Below are 17,297 nucleotides of genomic sequence, written 5' to 3'. Positions count from 1 at the left end.
TACAAAACGAAGGAAAATATGGTTTTGCTTGGTCACCTCTGGCTTTCTTCCATTATCAGGTTAATAACTCGGTTGTTTTATTCTCACCACCTCCCTGTATTTGATGTTATCAAGTAAACGGTTCACAGCTTGTGAAGCACGGCTGTCCACTGAAAGTCAAATCAGTCCTTCGTTCTGAAACACCCCCAAACGCTCACTCTGCCTCCTCACTGGCTTACATTTCAGAAGAGTTTATTTCTAAAAAGGCTTTTTATTGCCTGCAGGCTGCCAGACAGCCACAGTACAGTTTTATCCTCCGTCCTTGTGGACATTTTTATAGCTCTTTCTCTAAGGCGAAAAAAGCATTTTTGCCATTCTGCAATCTTGTGAGCCAGATGTTTGTAGACAGTTTATTGCTGGTTGGATGCAATTATTCAAAATCTGAGAACATGTTGCTGCAACAACAAGTTCTGGTGCAAGAGCCTTCAAACACTTCTGAAGGCTTTACACATCCAGGCTGCCAGCCTTTCTAGTAGCCGTGTAAACAAGATGTATGAATCCAAGCCCCTCGTTTTGAATTGAATGTTTGGTAAAGTCAATAAAATTATAAACGACATATAATTTGGTGTTCCTGTTTAGTAACATTTCAGTTCGGCAAACATCTTAATTTCCCAAATGGTCCTATTTTAATGTCTTGGTGAATGTTGCATTGCCACAAAAACTTGGGTAGCACTTTATTTGAAGGCGTGTGGATAAAACTGGCATGACACCGTCATGAACATGACATAAACATGAAGGAGTCTTTATGAATGTTTATGACTGTTGTCATAAAGTGTCGTTCGGTAAATAATGACACTTTTAATGCAAAGTTGCTCTAAAAGTTGCATTGAAAGTCCATTAAAAATGCCAACTTTGCATTAAATTATCATAATTTACAAAATCATGCAAAGTTGGCACTTTTAGAGCAACTTTGCATTAAAAGTGTAATTATTTACCGAATGACGCTTCATGACAACTGTCAGAAACATTCATAAAGACTCCTTCATGTTTATGGCAGGTGTTATGTCATGCCAGTCTTATGCACACCCCTTCTAATAAAGTGTTACCAAAACTTGTACATGTGATAAATAAACACACGAATAAATCTGCAGCTTTCATGACTTTCTGCTTTAGATCAGTTGTAGTTACTGACTGCTCTGTGGAGAAATACAAAATTCAATGAGTTATTTCTATTCTGGAAATGGAAATAATTGGCAATGAAACAATTCAATTTAAAGTTAAGTTTAGCTCTAAATATGCTACTAGAGCTTCTTCATGTCCTCTTTAAATAATTTCTGATTATTTAAACAACCAGCATCACTGAATCCTCAGAATTCTTAATTTTTTAAATAAAATTCTGAGAAAAAAAATCTGAATTTTATTTTTTCAGTGGTCCTAGTCCTCTTCTGTTGTTTTGCGATATTTTGATATGAATGTGCAGCTCTGGAAAAAATTAAGAAATCAGAGAAAAACTACAGTTTCTCTGATTTTACTCTTTATAGGTAAATGTTTGAGTAAAATGAACATTGTTCTTTTATTCTATGAAGTACTGACAACATGTCTCTGAAATTCAAAGAAAAAATTTAGTTTTTATTAGCAGAAAATGAGAAATGGTCAAAATAATGAGAAGGATGCAGCGCTTTCAGACCTCAAATAATTCAAAGAAAACAAGTTCATATTCATTTAGAAACAGCAAACCTGATGTTTTAATTCAGGAAGAGTTTAGAAATGAATATCCGAGTTTAGAAATGAATATCTGAGTTTAGAAATGAATATCCGAGTTTAGAAATGAATATCTGAGTTTAGAAATGAATATCTTTCAGTCGAGTTCAGGGCTCTTGATGTTTTCCAGAGCTGTAGTAATTTTGCTGTCGTATTTTTTGCAGGTTAACTTTTTGATTTATTGACTTTTGGCTGTTTTTCCAGAAAACATTTCTGTTTAATGGGATGTTCACTAGAGACCACGCCTGATTGATTGATTGTGAGTTTATTTATTTATTCATTTATTCATTGACTGACTGACTGACTTGGGTTTGTTTACAGACTGGCAGAAATGGAAAACCAGAATTGCTCATTCTTCACGGATAGCCTGTCTCCAGACGAGAGCCTGTGAGTATGTGGCCACACAACAAACGCCCTGATTACAGTCGCTGCTTTATGTGTGTGTGTGTGTGTGTCTGCGTGTGTGTGCGCGCCCTTTGGCCCTGAAGACATCATGTTTGTGCTCCAGCTTGAACATGCATGTTGGTCTGTTACTGTACGACTGGGTAATCATGTAAGTAATCGTGCACATAATGGGACTGACCCACATGGAGCGTCGTCCTCCTTCATGCGACTCGCCTGCTGCGGTTCGAGTCTCTGGATTTGTGTAGATAGTGGAGGGAGCCTGTTTGTAGGACTTGGCTGAGAGTGAGTAGCAGTAAGTGGAAGAAGTGTTATTTTGATGTGAATGAGGCAGTCACTTCTCATTGTGGAAATCTGAGAGTGGAGAAAGAGGGTTAGAGTTGTTGGAAGCCATCCTTTGAGTCCGTGTCTCACTGTTTGTTGACATCGGTGTGAGCTGTCGAACGTTTGCTCCTCTGAGATTGTTTTTCTCTTTCATTGCACTTTAAAGTCGTCGCTGTGTGCCCAGCAGCCCTGTGCACAGTGTTGTATGGTCTTTGGGGCTCCAGGTGCATCTCTCAGTGTGTGCATTGTGAAATGTGCTCATTATTTCTCCTCAGATGAATGTTATGTCTGTCTGCCTCTGAGAGAAGGCGGTGATTGACACCACATAAAGAGCAATTTTTTTATTTTGTCTAAAACAAAAGTTGGTAAAAACAAGTTTTACCTCTGACGTCAGTGCTTCTCAAGCCTTTGTTCATACATGCATGCATCTTAAGAACTCCAGCATGTGACTCTACAAGTATGTGTATCTATAATTGAGCTCCTGAGCGTGTTTGCTGTGCATGACAAGCCGCTCGGTTCCAGTAGCAGCATTGCTTTCTGCTCTTGTGGTCTTGTATTTGGGGTTGCTTCTGCAGACCCGTCACTCTGTCTGTCAGTGCAGCTTTTTTTGCCGCATGGCTCCGAACGTGCTGCTGTGCTATCTGCGTCTCCAGCTGGTGTTTTGGCTGCTATCATGCTGTTTTCTGTCCTGACTCCTGCTGTCTCTGTCCACAGCTTTCTCCACTCCCTCATCTTTCTACATTGCTCTGCACTCACTGTACTTGCTGGCAGGAAACGGAGGTGAAACACGGTCACAGCCTCGAAAACGTCTTCATTCCCCTTGACGTTTTTCACATTTTTGTCACGTGAAAATGATAAATCTCAGTGGAATTTATCACAATTTTATTAGATAGATCAACATTAGTATAAATGAAATCGTTCCTTTTTAGAACCTGTTTAGCTTTTTTTAACTTTGTGCACATTGCATCACCAAAAATAAAATAAAGTGCAACAATAGTCTCCGAAAAATTTAGCTGAATACTTAAAACTTTTTCTCTGCACATTTCACGATATTCTCAGAAAATCAAATCTCTCTTCTGTTAAACTGTATATAAAATAAAATGATTTTTGTGTTTACACTCCTTTATTCATCTGAATAAAGGTAAAATACAAAACTACAAGAACTTACTTTGACAAAAGTAATTTTGGTCTAGTTTTTAGTGCAATAAAACTAAACTATTTTAAAAGATATACAAATTTGTTTTAAGTCTATAATTCCTTAATACTGATGAAAAAGCCATTCAATTGGCAAATTATATCACTTGTAATAAGACATTTGTCCTGTGTTTTAAGTGAACTAGAACTTTTTCATCAATATTAAAGAATTATTGACTTAAAATAAACTCCTGTTTCTTGCTGAAAAGTTACTTGTAAGTTGGTTTTGTTTTATTTAAATTTATGACGATAGTTGCACTAGAAATTAGATCAAAAATCCTTCATACGGTTTTGTGTTTTTGCACAAAAACACAGTGTGGGAGCAAAGCGTTCAGCCTCCATATTCGCAAACCCAATTTAGGTAAATCCCCAAAGACATGCAGCTGCAGTTTCAGTAAATTCTTTGAATAATTTTGAATTAATATTTAATTCAAGAACATTTAATTTCCCTTTGGGATCAATAAAGTATTTTTGAATTTGAACGGTTGGTCCACAAAATGTCGACTGCAAATCCATGCTACACTTCCTCAGATTTGTTTTCCATGATTACCTTGAAACTCAAGAAGCATTTTCCATCTATATTGCGGTTATGCTATACTTTATATTGATTTGCTGCTTAAAATCTCATTAAAAATACTATAAAGTTTTTATTTTTAATGTCACAAAATGTAAAAAAGAATAAATAGAAATTAAATGTATGATGTTGCTCTATTCAGTCAGAATATCAAAGCAATCTTACAGTAAATTTCAAAGCTAATCAACAGATAAATATTTTTGATATATTTTGTATTGCAGAAGTTTTGTTGCTACATCCATTCGTGCTGCCTTTGCCACACATTGAGGAAAAAGCTGCAGGGGAAGCAGCTTAAGCAGAGATTTCCAGAAAGCCTTCTCTGAAGCTGCCTTCTCCAGCTTATCTGCCGGGACTCTGAGGTGTTCAGATGTCAGATACGAAATCTAATCTCCCCAACAAGTCAATGATTTGCCAGGAGACCTCCTGTTAGTGGGTCATATCTGAAACACGCCCTCCAGGAAGGAGCTCATGAAACTTCCAACCTTTAAATTAAAGAAGCCCATTTCTCCTTCCAGCTCTTCCTAAATAGCTGGAATCTTAGTTCTGTCAACAAGGCTGAGTAGCAGCAATGAGTCACCGTGAGGAAGAGGCCCTCTTCATACGCTCGGATTTGCAGTCTCATTATTTTGGACGCTGCTCTTCCTGAAAGTCATGACCAGGCCAGAGTTGGAAAATAGATCTTTAATTTGAAAGATTGTGTTTCTCCTCAGATCTTTTGTCTCTTTTTCCAAATGACACAAATTGAAACACGACAATTTCCAAACAAGACGTTTCTACACTAGAATGAGGTCATAAAATATATTTCACAGAATGGTAATGGAAACATTTCTTTTTGCATCACACAAGTCACACAATCAGCATCCAGATGTTGCTACTGAACACGATGACAACAGGAAGTAGCAGGACGGTGATGGTTTGTTTTGTTTTTTCTGACGTTGTGCAGCTTCTGTAAAATTGCCGACTAAAATTTCCAAAATGCAGCCTACAGAATGTAGTTACTACCAAGTATAAGACACCGACATCTTCTCCTCTGAGGGCTGATGAACATTAAAAAACGCCACATAAGTCTGATGTATTATTACTATTATTAAAATGAGGACTGGGAGTTGGTACATTCCCTTTTGGCTTGATTTTGTCATTTGCTTCGGGGCTTGTAAAAGTGTTTCACGTATTATTAATTTGTTTTCTGAAATGTGCCTTTGTTTTGAAAGTTGTAAAAGTTTTTCAGATTTTGTAGGGTTTTGGACCTCCCAGCCACCGTAGCATCCTGTCGCCACACTGAGCAGCAAAGAGCGATGTGTGAAAGAAAGTTGTTCTGAGGCAGTCTGCAGGCCAGCCTGTCACGACGACGTATTTTCCTGGACAATAAACGACTATATAGTTATTTTGAGTCCATTTTCAAGTAATTTATTGGTAAAAATAATGCGAGTTTGCCCTCTCAAAGACCAATCAACTTTAATCTTCTGAAGAAAACTTAACACAGGAACTGAAAGATATTTAAATATCCAAAATGAACACCAAAATACAGTAAATAAAATGGAAATAAAAACTTACGTACAACCAAAACCATAAATAAAATGGATTATAATGTCTCTATACACACATAAATACTAATCATGAGAATTGAAATTATTGCGCTCATGTTAATCTATCATGCGATTAATTGATTAATTGTTAATGCGACAGGCTGTGGTCTGGGTTGGATTAAAACACATTAAATAGATGCAGAAATGAAGCTGGGGATTTTTCCAAATATCACCACGACGTTTAACCAGGCATAAAAATAAAAAGGTTATAACTTTCTGTTAACTTTAATCCAATAAAGTTGTCTCCACTGGCAGAAGTATTATTACCAGACATAAACTGCAAAATAACTGTCTTTCCATTACATCCATTACAATAATTGCCAGACAGTTAGACATCTATTTATTGCCTCAGGTCTGCTGTAATAGAGCCTCACATTATCTTTTCTATTTCAGTGTCAATGGTGATTTTATTATTTTTGGAGCTGCGTTGTGTTGAAGTTAAAGATGAGCTCAGCCGTTTTGGTAAATGTCAGAGGTTTAATGGTGCGGTGAGCCGGGTTTCTCCCATCCTGTTTGGTTTTGTCTCGTCCTGTGACCCCCGTCCTCATCATCCCGCTTGCTTTGCTTTGGCTGTGATGCCGCGCCGTTGGCTCTGCTTTGTGCTGCTGGTGGCTGTGTGCTGGTGGCTCAGTGTGCTGTCTCCTGTGTGGGGGACTCAGGGATGAAGATCAGTACCTCCTGCGTCACTCCAGCCCAGCCCTGGACCACGATTCACCCTGCGGGCAGCACATGCTGCTGGCTCACCTGGAGCATCAGGACAAGGAGCAGCTCCAATGCACCCTGGCCCGCCTGGAGAACGAGAACAGGTCTGTAGCTGGGAAAATGTCCGAACGCTTAAGTTTTGACTTATGCACAACAAACCCTGAAGTATTTATCGACCGAGCTGATCATTTATGGAAAATAAAATGGAAGTAAACCAGATATATCCACCAATACTCATCAGAAATAACAGCTTTGTTGACTATTTGCACTGGAAAAAATACAAAATCTTACCAAGTATTTTTGGTGTCGGGTTTACTGCAAATACCTTAGTAAACTTGTAATAAGACAAAACTAACTTAAAAAACATTTTAGCAAGAAATTATTCACTTGGTTTAAATACATAATTCTTTAATGTTGATCCACTGACAGATTATTTCACTTACAACATGGAAAATCTAAATGTAAAATGTAAAACTAAGCCGTATAAACCAGTTTTGTTTCTGATGCCATATGTTTCCAAAAATTTATTTTTGACCATAGTTTTAATATTGTTTTATTTTTTAATCTTGTCCTAATGACAATCTTGGAGTCAGTGGCAAAACTAACAAGTTTTCAGCCACATGTAGGAGTTTGTTTTAAGTAAATAAGTCTTAATATTGTTAAAAATGTACTACTTCTACTGGCTGATTATTTCACTTATAGCATTTTTCTCATATTACAAGTGAAATAATCATCTGTTAAGGAATTGCCGACTTAGGCTGCATTCACACTGCAGCCTGAAGTCCGATTCTTTTCGAATGCGACCCAGGCGACTTGGGTATCCGATTCAAATGTGACCGACCTGAACATCATTGATACTCAACAATGTCACTATTCTACGTCCTGATACATGCAAGAGGCAATAAAAACAACCATGACGGACTGTAATGAAGATTAAGTTGTTAATATGCTGCTCCGGTCGGACAGCATCTTCAAATATGTAAGCTAAGCTCCACCGTTAGCCTCCATGTTTACTTCCGCAAACACTGAACACTTCTTCTTCTTTTTATGGTGGTTGGAAAACACTGAGAACTCCGACGCTATTGCGCCCTCTACTGCGCAGTGTGAACGCAGCCTTGAACTAAGCTCCTATATCTTTCTGAAACGTTACCTGTAAGTCAGTTGAATAAGATATTTACACTAAAACTAGACCAAAAATACTTGATAAAATGTTTTTGCAGCGTCATCTCCTGGTTTAGTGAGACAAGCTCAATAAAAGTGTGCAGGCGTTTATCATTTGCACTGTTCTCAACAATATCTCCTGCTGAGAGTAAACACACTCAAAATCTACAGTCATTTGAACAGCCAACTGAAAATAAAGAAGAAAAAAACCCACTCTGAACACATAGCTGTCAGCCAAATGTGTACAGCAGTGTGATAACATGGAAGAAGCTGTAAATCGAGCTTCGCTTTGACACCCTGTGTCCAAAAGAGAGAGGAGAAAAGCTCCTAATGAACTGACTGGTGTGATGCAAGAGGAAAAGCAAGTCTGAAACACAAAATATTAATGCTTTGATTTGGATTTGTATGTGCTTGGGGTTCAGACATTTTCCATAAATGACGCTAATTCATTTTCTCCTACATGCACTTAATTTGTCACCAGAGGCATCTTTATGCGAATGATTCATATGAATAATTGTCTCGTCCTCGCTTTGCAGTGACCTTTACAAACCTACAGCAATGTAAACTCGCACATGCTGACAGCCTCCAGGTGTTGGAAACCTTGACCAGATTATTATTTCTATTTTTCTCAAAATGCCCCAACATGGTGTTTGTGTAGTTTTGTGTGTACACGCAATAAATCAGGGCCACAAAGAAATAAATCCACTACATAGCTGAAAAAACCCAAACTAACAGCATTAATGAGAACTACTCGTGTGTTTTGAGTCAAGACTAAAACTTTATTTTGAATACTAGGACACATTAAAAGGGATCTGGTTCCTACTGTGGTTTAATTATCTAAATCTGATCTTTAAATGTAGTAAAAATATAACTGGCTAGTAGTGATGGACAGTAAAGTACATTTATTTGAGCACTGCATTCAAGTAAATATTTTGAGTATTTTGAGTCTTTGTTTTTTGGGGAACTTATGACTTTTGACTCACTACATTTCTGTAGTCCAGCTGTCCAGAAGTCCATTAGTTCAGTTTAGGTTGCTAGGTAATGGCCTGGGCTTCCTGGGGTTGCTAGGTGAAGGGCTGGGCTTCAGTGGGGTTGCTAGGCAACGGGGCTGGGCTTCCGTGGGGTCGCTAGGTGAGGGGCTGGACTTCCATGGGGTTGCTAGGTAACGGGGCTGGGCTTCTGTGGGGTTGCTAGGTGAAGGGCTGGGCTTCAGTGGGGTTGCTAGGCAACGGGGCTGGGCTTCCGTGGGGTCGCTAGGTGAGGGGCTGGACTTCCATGGGGTTGCTAGGTAACGGGGCTGGGCTAATTTGTGACGTTTTTGAAATGGGAATATGTCCTTACTCGTTCCTTTTGGCTCAGCAGAGCTTTGTAGTCCGCTGTTGCTGTTTTTTTTGACTGACATGCGATTGTGGGGACGTTTTAAATAAATAAAGAAAATAGCTTTAATTTTTTAATAGCATTTTATGCTGAAGTTTTTACAAGTAGTGTAGATTTTTTTGTAGTAGAGTGGTTCTACATGTCAGTACAATCAGGTGGTTTCAGCAAGTTACCTGATTTTATTAGAAAATATAATTTCTACTTTTGAACACTTGAAGTATTTTAAAAAGTAAGTACATCAGTACTGAATAAAGTTTTGAGCAAGCAACTTTTACTTGTATTTGAGTAAGATTTGATTTTGAGTATCGATACTTTTACTCAAGTACTGGAGTTGAATACAATATGGAAAGACTCAGCAATGATAATTTAGATTGACAAAGTTTTTAATCTCAGTGGGTTTTTTAATCCAAGTAAAGGATAAATAAAAAAGTACAATAAAATAGGTCACCAAACAAGGTTAAGTTCCTAACGTCTACAGAGTTCAGACATTACTGTACTTAAAGAAATTGTAAAAGACTAGACTCTTCATCTCAGACTCCACAAAGCTCAGTTAGGATCTAAAGTGTTAAAGTTTATGACAGAATGATTCAGAAATGGTTTGAGGTTTTTGGAAGAGTTTCCCTGCTTCAGTTACAGGGAGCCACAACATTGCAAAAACAAAATCAAAGCATTTGAAACTTGAAACAGATTCTATTTCAAGTTTACAAAGCTAGAAGTAACTTTAAAGCAAGATATAGAAACTTCTTTTAAGTCAATAATTCCTTAATATTAATGAAAAGTACTGGCAGATTTTTTTCTCTTATCACATGGTTAACTAATCTGCCAGTGGAACTAATACTTTTTTACTGATATAAAGGAATTATTTACTTAAAACAAGCTCTTTCAACTTGCTGAAAAGTTACTTTTAAGTTAGTTTTGTTTTATTTTAAGTTTACTAAGATATTTGCACTAAATACTAGACAAGAACACTTGGTCAGATTTGGTGAAGATCTGCTAGTTTTGGCTGTGACATTTAGAGAAAACCAAACACAGCATTAAGTCCAAACTGGGTCATCATCAGAACCACCAGCTACAAATCCAAGAATGACTGAAGACCCAAAGAGTCACTGCAAGTGCAAGAACTTTAGAAAGTTGTGAATAAATAAATGAACAAATAGTTGCTCTAAAGCCCTCCACACACATGCAGGGGATTGATTAATTAGATTTTATTGCTACTTATCAGATTTTCCAAAACAAGTTCTGCAACATCTGACTTAAAATAAGTTGTTTTGTTCTGTTGGAAGACAGAATATGTAACTAAAAGTTAGATAATTTGCAGCATCTAAAATGTAAATGTATTTCTCATTTGCACAAGTACAAAGATAAGTGTTAAAACCGACTCTTTATTTACTTTGGGAAAAGTCATTTTAACTTTCAGATGAGTGGTTGGAGGCATGTTTACCACGGCGTTGCATCAGCTTTTCTTTTAACATTTGATGCACTACAGAACTCAGGAGACTAGTTAGAAGAAGCAAAATAACTTGAATTTTTTTTTCTAGTTGCCAGATTGAAAGTACTCAACATTTTTGGACTATTGTGCTCCATTTTCTTATGTCCTAACACTCCAAATTGCTAGAGGGAGTCGCTTTGGGACAATTAGACTGGTATAGGATCAGAATTACTCATCAATCTTGTTGGAAATGTTGCAGAATAAATCCTGATGGAGACATAAGCAAGATGCACACATAAATGGAAACAGATTAAAAAAAAGCAAACTGCTCACAGCTCTTTTGTTTTTACCCTAAAAGTTGCAGTGAAAGATTTGGTGACGAGTCCATTAAGTTTTTAATTTAAATGATGCCTAAGAAAGAAAAAGTCCTGTTCTTTCTCTTAATGCCAGTCTTTGCTTTCTGCTGCTCCAGACACATCAGTGTCGGTGGCCTGCAGGTCAGCGTGTCCAAAATCAAATTAATTAACGATGCATCACGGGTCTACAAACTCTGAACGGTTTTTCCCAATATTGTGTCACATCAAGGAGAAATAGTGCGTGCTGAGTATTAAAGCTTGCATTAAAGATGATTAATCTCAATGGGGTGAGTTGTCAACATTCATTTGCGTTATAGTACATTTGTAGTTATAAATGTAGCGCGCCACACTGAGCAGCGTCTCATTCTAAGTGAGATTATTCCAGTTGCACTAAATGTTTATGTACATTTTTCTGTTGGAGGCAAATAAATATACATCATATTGATATTTTTTTGCCTCCTGCATCAATAAGTTGGCCTGACGGCTTCCTCATCCGGCCTCCGCTGTGTGTCCTCAGGGTGCTGCAGAGCGAGTACAGGCGACTCAAGTGGAAACATGAAGAGGCGGCGGCACTTCCCATGCTAACCGAGGCTGGTGAGGGCGGCCCCGGGTCGCCCACCGCGGGAGGGGCGCAGGATGAAGAGCTGCTGGCTGAGGCGCGGGTGCTGCGGCAACACAAAACGCGCCTGGAGACCCGGATGCAGATCCTGGAGGACCACAACAAACAGCTGGAGTCGCAGCTGCGCCGACTGAGGGAGCTACTGCTACAGGTGAAAGCTTTAAATCAGAGGTTTAGCAGATGCAGTCAGGATGAGTTTCAGGTTTGGATCTTTTAATGATTCTCCTGTTTTTGGTGAAATGAGCTTTAGTGTTTTAAAAATCTGATTTATTGTATCTGTTCAGGTTTGAGTTGATAAGGGAGAAAACGATGCGTTCATGTTGTCCAGAAACCTCCAGAGACGCTGCGCTCTGGACCGCTTCACATTGATGTTGGCGTGTTTTATCCCACATCATCGCTGATGTCACAACGAAAAAACTATCCTGATTTCAGAATTTTGACTTTGATCCGTCTCCAAATTAAACTTTTCCCTGAGTTTCTTTCCTCCAAACTCCAAATGTTTTCTTTGGAGTTTGACTTCAGTTGCCAAATTTCGTTTTTCCGATGAATAATTTTTTTCTCTGATTTTTGACTTTAATTTCCAACTTCTGACTTTTCTCAGAATTCCTGTTATATTTATCTGATATCCAACTCATTTTCTAAATTTAGACTTTTTTTCTACCAATTCTGACCCTAATTGCTGATTTTTGACTTTTTTCCTTTGAATTCTGATATTTGTCTCTGAATTACAAGTTTTTCACTGAATTTTGAATTTGTTTTTTGTGTTTTTCAGATAATTTCCTTGCTTTAACAGCCAGCGGTGTCCAAATTCAAACTTTTTTGACACATTTGAGTTAATTAGAGGCTAATTTTTGGATGTATTTTTAAGACCATGTCCTACATGAATCCCTGACGTATCCGTTCTCCTTATTGTGGCATTTAGCAAATAGAAATAAAGGAAGAGAAATGGTTTGATTTAACTTCATCAGACTGAGAAAATAAGTGTTTTTATTCAGTTAATTTTATCTATAGAGCACAAATTCACAACGAATGTCGTCTCAACAAACAAAAAAAGGTACTTGTAAATCAAAAATATAAAATAAGTCAGAAGTATTAAGTGATATACAACATTGTTAAACAGCTGGTCAGCAGTTTAAGGCAGAGGATGTTTTATGGTCGTTCTCATCACTATACATCTTAGACATTCCACAATAAAATTAAAGTGGCTAATTAAAGCTCAAAATTGATATATATTCATTTCTAAACACAGCTGTAATCATTCTGCACCTTATATCATATAAAGTCTGTTTATTTTGTGTAATTCCCCTTTAATTTAATAAAGTTTTGTCCGTGTATCTTGTTAGGTTTGCATGTTTTTCCCGTTTATTTGGTTCAAGTTCAGTTTCCCAAGAGGAGCTTCTCCATTTAATCTGAAATAAATCAACATTAACTATTTATAAAACCAAAGAAGAAGAAAAAACACATTGCCCTCTGTCTGGTGCAGTGGGGTTTGTCTGCAGACATATCTGTGTCTTCTCACTCGTTTAGCAAGCAGATCCCTTTCTCCATCAGGTGTTTTGTGTGTGAATTATAATGTAAGAGTCTGTTTTATCGTTGATGGATGAGAGCATGACTGAACCGGAATGACAGCGTCTATTATTCTGCAGAGCATTTATCATAAAAGCCGTTTCTATGTGCAGCATTAGACGGTTAATACCAAGTATCACTGAGTGGCATGAAGATCAATCCTTCTAGGTGTTTCTTTGTTCCACAGTAACTTTCTCTCTCATTTCTTTTTCTGCATAGAGATGGGAAAAAAATTAATATTTATATAACTGCATTCATACGAGTGCAGAGAGCAACAATGGAGCCTATAAAGAGGGGAGGGAACGGGAGTACAAAGAGGTACAGTACAAAAAGACGAGGATGAACTGACACTGAAGGGTCGTATTAAAAGATTCACTGCAGTATAAAGGAAACGTATAACAAAGAGCGGTACAGGAGAGTGGGAGCTGACTCATGCTGTTACCATTATGACACTGTGTAAATTATTAAGTAAGAGTAACTAAATTGCACATTCAGGTCAGTGAATGAGGGGAAAGCAGAGGGACAAAGATGAGAAAGACAGTAAGAAAGAAGGACGGCATGCTGCCTCTTATGTTCGCTAAGACTTGGAAATGGAAAGTGAACAGAGGAAGAGGAGGAAAAGTGCTCAGTGTATTCCTGCTTGTGAGGAAAAAAACTTTTTTTGAGTTATTTTTCCTTGTGGAAGGATATTACAGATTAGTTTCTTTGGAAAGTCTGGAAGCCGTAATCTGAACGTGTGGATCCGTTCCGAGTCTCTGCAGACGTTAAACTCCTCCAGAGGACGGCTTCCGGGTTGCTAAAAACAAAAACACGCCGTGTTGCATCTTATATTTTTGTGTCGCATCGTGCATGTTTGATTGTGCTGTGAGTTTTAGAGCAATGCTGACATTTTAAGTTTGGTTTAAAGCACAGGTGTCCAAAACTGACAAATTCATTAAACTGAAAATGCATAAAATGATTTAATATGATTCTTCTGTTGTTGTTGTTTTACCTGCTCAACAATAAAAAAATTTAATGAAATCTGGATATTATTAGACTGAAAACTGATCAACAACAAATAAAATAAAAACTGTTTGTCAGGCATCATTCTGATAAACAAAATCTTCTGTCTTCAACTTGAGATTAATGAAATTTCACAGCTTGATGGACTATTATGTTCTGCAAATGGTCCAAAACTAAATCTATTTTATTTGCTGTGGCAAGACCTTAAAATTAATCTTCATAGTAGCTCAATCCAGCTTGACAATAATTAGTAAAAAGTTTTTTCCACCTGATATGCAAAGCAAGTCGAGACGTTTCCCTAAAGACCTGCAGCTGCAGTGACGCGTTTCTGCAGAGTGTTGACTCAGGGGCTCTGAATACAATCACAAATTTAGTTTGTAATTATGCACCTTCTGTTGGTCTGTGATAAATCCAATTATGACGTCCAAAGGGTACAAACACTTTGGCTTTGCGCCGTACCGCCCGTTCTTTTGTTCTTTTATCTGAAATGACTTTACAGCTTTAAAAAGGTGAAGACCCGTAACTGAATGACTGTTTTATTTCTTCCCCCAGCCCAAAGATGATTCTGAGGCGAACGGATCCGAGCTGTCGACGCTCTCCTCTCCGGTGTCAGGAGGCGGGCGCCAAGGGGAGCCGCCCAGCCGGGAGACGACCGACACCGAGGCAGCAGGTCAGCATCAAGCGGCGTCACAGAAACCCGTGAACATGCTGTAGGAGAAAACACACAGTTTCTTCACAAACACTTCCTACCAATCTGCAAAAACACACAGTCCCACCCAATATTTATGGCTTAGTTCCCACTGCTAATATCTTAGTACACTTGAATTAAGACAAAATTAACTGACAAGTAGCTTTTTAGCCTAGGAACTGTTTTTATGTCAGTAACTCCTTAATGATGAAAAAGTTCTAGTTAAAATGGGAAAAGTGTTTTAAGTGAAATAATCTGGCAGTGGAATTACTTTTTTGAGCACAAATTGACACTTGTCAAGTTTTTATCCCTAAAATTTTATTATTGACAATTTCTATATGTTGCCAATAACTATCTTACTTGTAAGTTAGTTACTTATTTCAAGTGTGCTAAGACATAGCAATAGAAACTAAACAAAAAGACTTGGATTTGGTGATAAATCACAGTATTTAAAGAAACTAATAAAATATAACAACATGGGAAATTTGTCTTGTTTTAAGTAAAATAATCTGCCAGTGGGATTACTGGCATGAATCAAACTCCTATACCTTGATAAAACGTTACGTGTGAGTTAGTTTTGTCCTATTTTAAGCAGATTAAGATATTTGCAGTAGGAACTGGACCAGAATTCTGTTTTTTTTCCGGTGCTAACGGGTTAAAACTGTGTCTGTGTCAGGAGATGATTTGGAGCGCGAGCAGGACACCGTGCTGCAGCTTCAGGAGGTCATCGAACAGCTGAGAAACGTCTTCCCCTCCGAGCCGGGTGAGTACATCCAGCCTGCACCGATCTCTGCCCCGGGGAGAGGAGACATGGAGAGGAGAGCAAATATGTACTGCTGCGGGTCGATAGGCAGGGAGGGAGGGATGGGAAGATTAAATGGCAAAGAGGAGGAGGGCGATAAGAGTGACACATCGACTGTTGCTAAGAGAAACGGTTAGCGTCACTGTCAGACTTATAAATCATCCCAGTGCTGTTATGATACAGCCTGCAAGGCCGTTTAGCTGCAGATCTCTTGGTCTGTTTTTTCCATCTTCCGCTCCTATATCTCCTTTCTTCTTTAATTTCAGGCACCACATCACACATCTAACCCTGCGAGGGCCTACAGAAGCAGAATGACAGCCTGAAACGAGGCCCGAGGTCAGGCGGCGGCACCTCAAACCCTGCGACTGCCACGGCGGCGCCGACATTAAGAACTAACTCTCGTCCGGATCGCTGTGCACTAAAAGCCTTTCTCATGCAAACTGCCAGAGGCTCACACTGACGCCCTTTCTGGCCAGGCTGTGCTTCGTCAGCTCAGTGACGGCATGTTAAGGAGCCAGGAGGAAAATATCGTTAGCAGAAGGTCAGGGGGTCAGAAACAAGAAAACGAAACGCCCAACCAAGACACTGTGCTTACCAGTATTTGTGTAGTTGTTCAGAGGTGTGAAGCTTTATATCAGATCAGAGCACAAAGTCCAGAGGAAGAACTGGAAAAATACAAAACTGGAGGGGAAGGGAGTCACTTGTGTACGACTTCGTTTAGAGCCATCATAGACAGAAAAAATGAGTAAATTTCAGATTAATCTCAGAAATTTCCAAATTTTTTCTATGAAATTCCTGAGATTACTCTCAGGTTTTCTTGGAAATCTTTGACTTTTCAAACTCATATTTCTGTTGTTTTTCAAGAAAATTTCTGGGTTTTGTCTTGCAAATGTTTTGACTTTTCAAAATCAAAAATCTTTTGAGATTACTCTGATTTTCTGAGGTTTTTCTCAGAAATGTTTTTCTCTCCATCGTGGCTCTGACACGCTGTCGTACTTGCGTGTTTTTTACGTTTGAATGTGTTATCATGGTTTATTTTTCAGATTCTGGTAATTGCATCAGGGCTCTGCTGACTGATTTCATATCACTAAGAGATGCAAATTGGAGCTGGCAGCCCCCAGAAGAGCGTTTTTGTCTTGTTTTTTTTGTGGGAATGGTGCATCATCATCAGTTAAATCCATGATTTATTAAAGACTGCCCGAAGTGCCCGCCAGCACAGCGCCTCTGTTTGCACACGCTGAACATCGCTCCTCACTCTGCTCGTCGCTCTCGTCTCCTGCCTCTCCTAAGTGAGCCCTTCACACGTTTGCTGCTATACATACACATCCCGATTCAACCTGCACTCTGCTTAAATGCACAAGGAGCCTCTGCATGATCAATAACGCGCTGTGCAGAAGCACACACTTTCATAAACCTGGAGATTGATTTATTTTCCCCCCAAATCATTCGGGTAAATTAGGTGTTCTGAGCCCATTTTGTATTGTTCCTGGATCTCTGCGCTGTTGAGGAAATGTATGCTGATCAGTATCAGCATGCATACCTCCTCCCCGGAATCTTATTGTTTTCATGCTGTGTGAAGAGAAATTGACAGAAGGAGCTCAAGGCTGAAGCCCTCCCTCTCTCTGCTTGGCCAATTTCAAACACAACGGGGGTCCAGACGCGGCTCACCGCCATGATGCACTCCGGCAGCATCATTATCCACAATAATCTTTTCATTCTATGTCGTTTTAAAGTACTCATAGCTCCGGATTGTGCATTTATTATTCCACTTTGAT

At 38.7% G+C, this 17,297-nt stretch overlaps 1 protein-coding gene across 2 annotated transcripts in view; it reads left to right on the top strand.

Moving 5' to 3' along the window:
• Positions 1-16,198, top strand: part of drp2 (dystrophin related protein 2) — a 118,083-nt gene extending 101,885 nt beyond the window's left edge. Inside the window, exons 18-23 of one of the 2 annotated variants that reach the window (XM_015060016.1) lie at positions 2,062-2,127; positions 6,513-6,626; positions 11,363-11,615; positions 14,585-14,702; positions 15,397-15,483; positions 15,789-16,198. In XM_015060016.1, coding sequence (XP_014915502.1) covers positions 2,062-2,127; positions 6,513-6,626; positions 11,363-11,615; positions 14,585-14,702; positions 15,397-15,483; positions 15,789-15,808 — 658 coding nt within the window. In that variant the 3' untranslated portion in view covers positions 15,809-16,198. Of the gene's footprint in view, positions 1-2,061; positions 2,128-6,479; positions 6,627-11,362; positions 11,616-14,584; positions 14,703-15,396; positions 15,484-15,788 lie in introns of both variants that reach the window. The other variant, XM_015060015.1, reaches the window with a different exon arrangement.
• The last annotated feature ends 1,099 nt before the right edge of the window (positions 16,199-17,297 follow it).

This window comes from Poecilia latipinna, unplaced genomic scaffold, assembly GCF_001443285.1.
Source record: "Poecilia latipinna isolate Pla-1442-1.1 unplaced genomic scaffold, P_latipinna-1.0 Scaffold1677, whole genome shotgun sequence".
Taxonomy (NCBI): Eukaryota; Metazoa; Chordata; class Actinopteri; order Cyprinodontiformes; family Poeciliidae; genus Poecilia; species Poecilia latipinna.
This window is presented reverse-complemented; position numbering and strand designations above follow the sequence as displayed.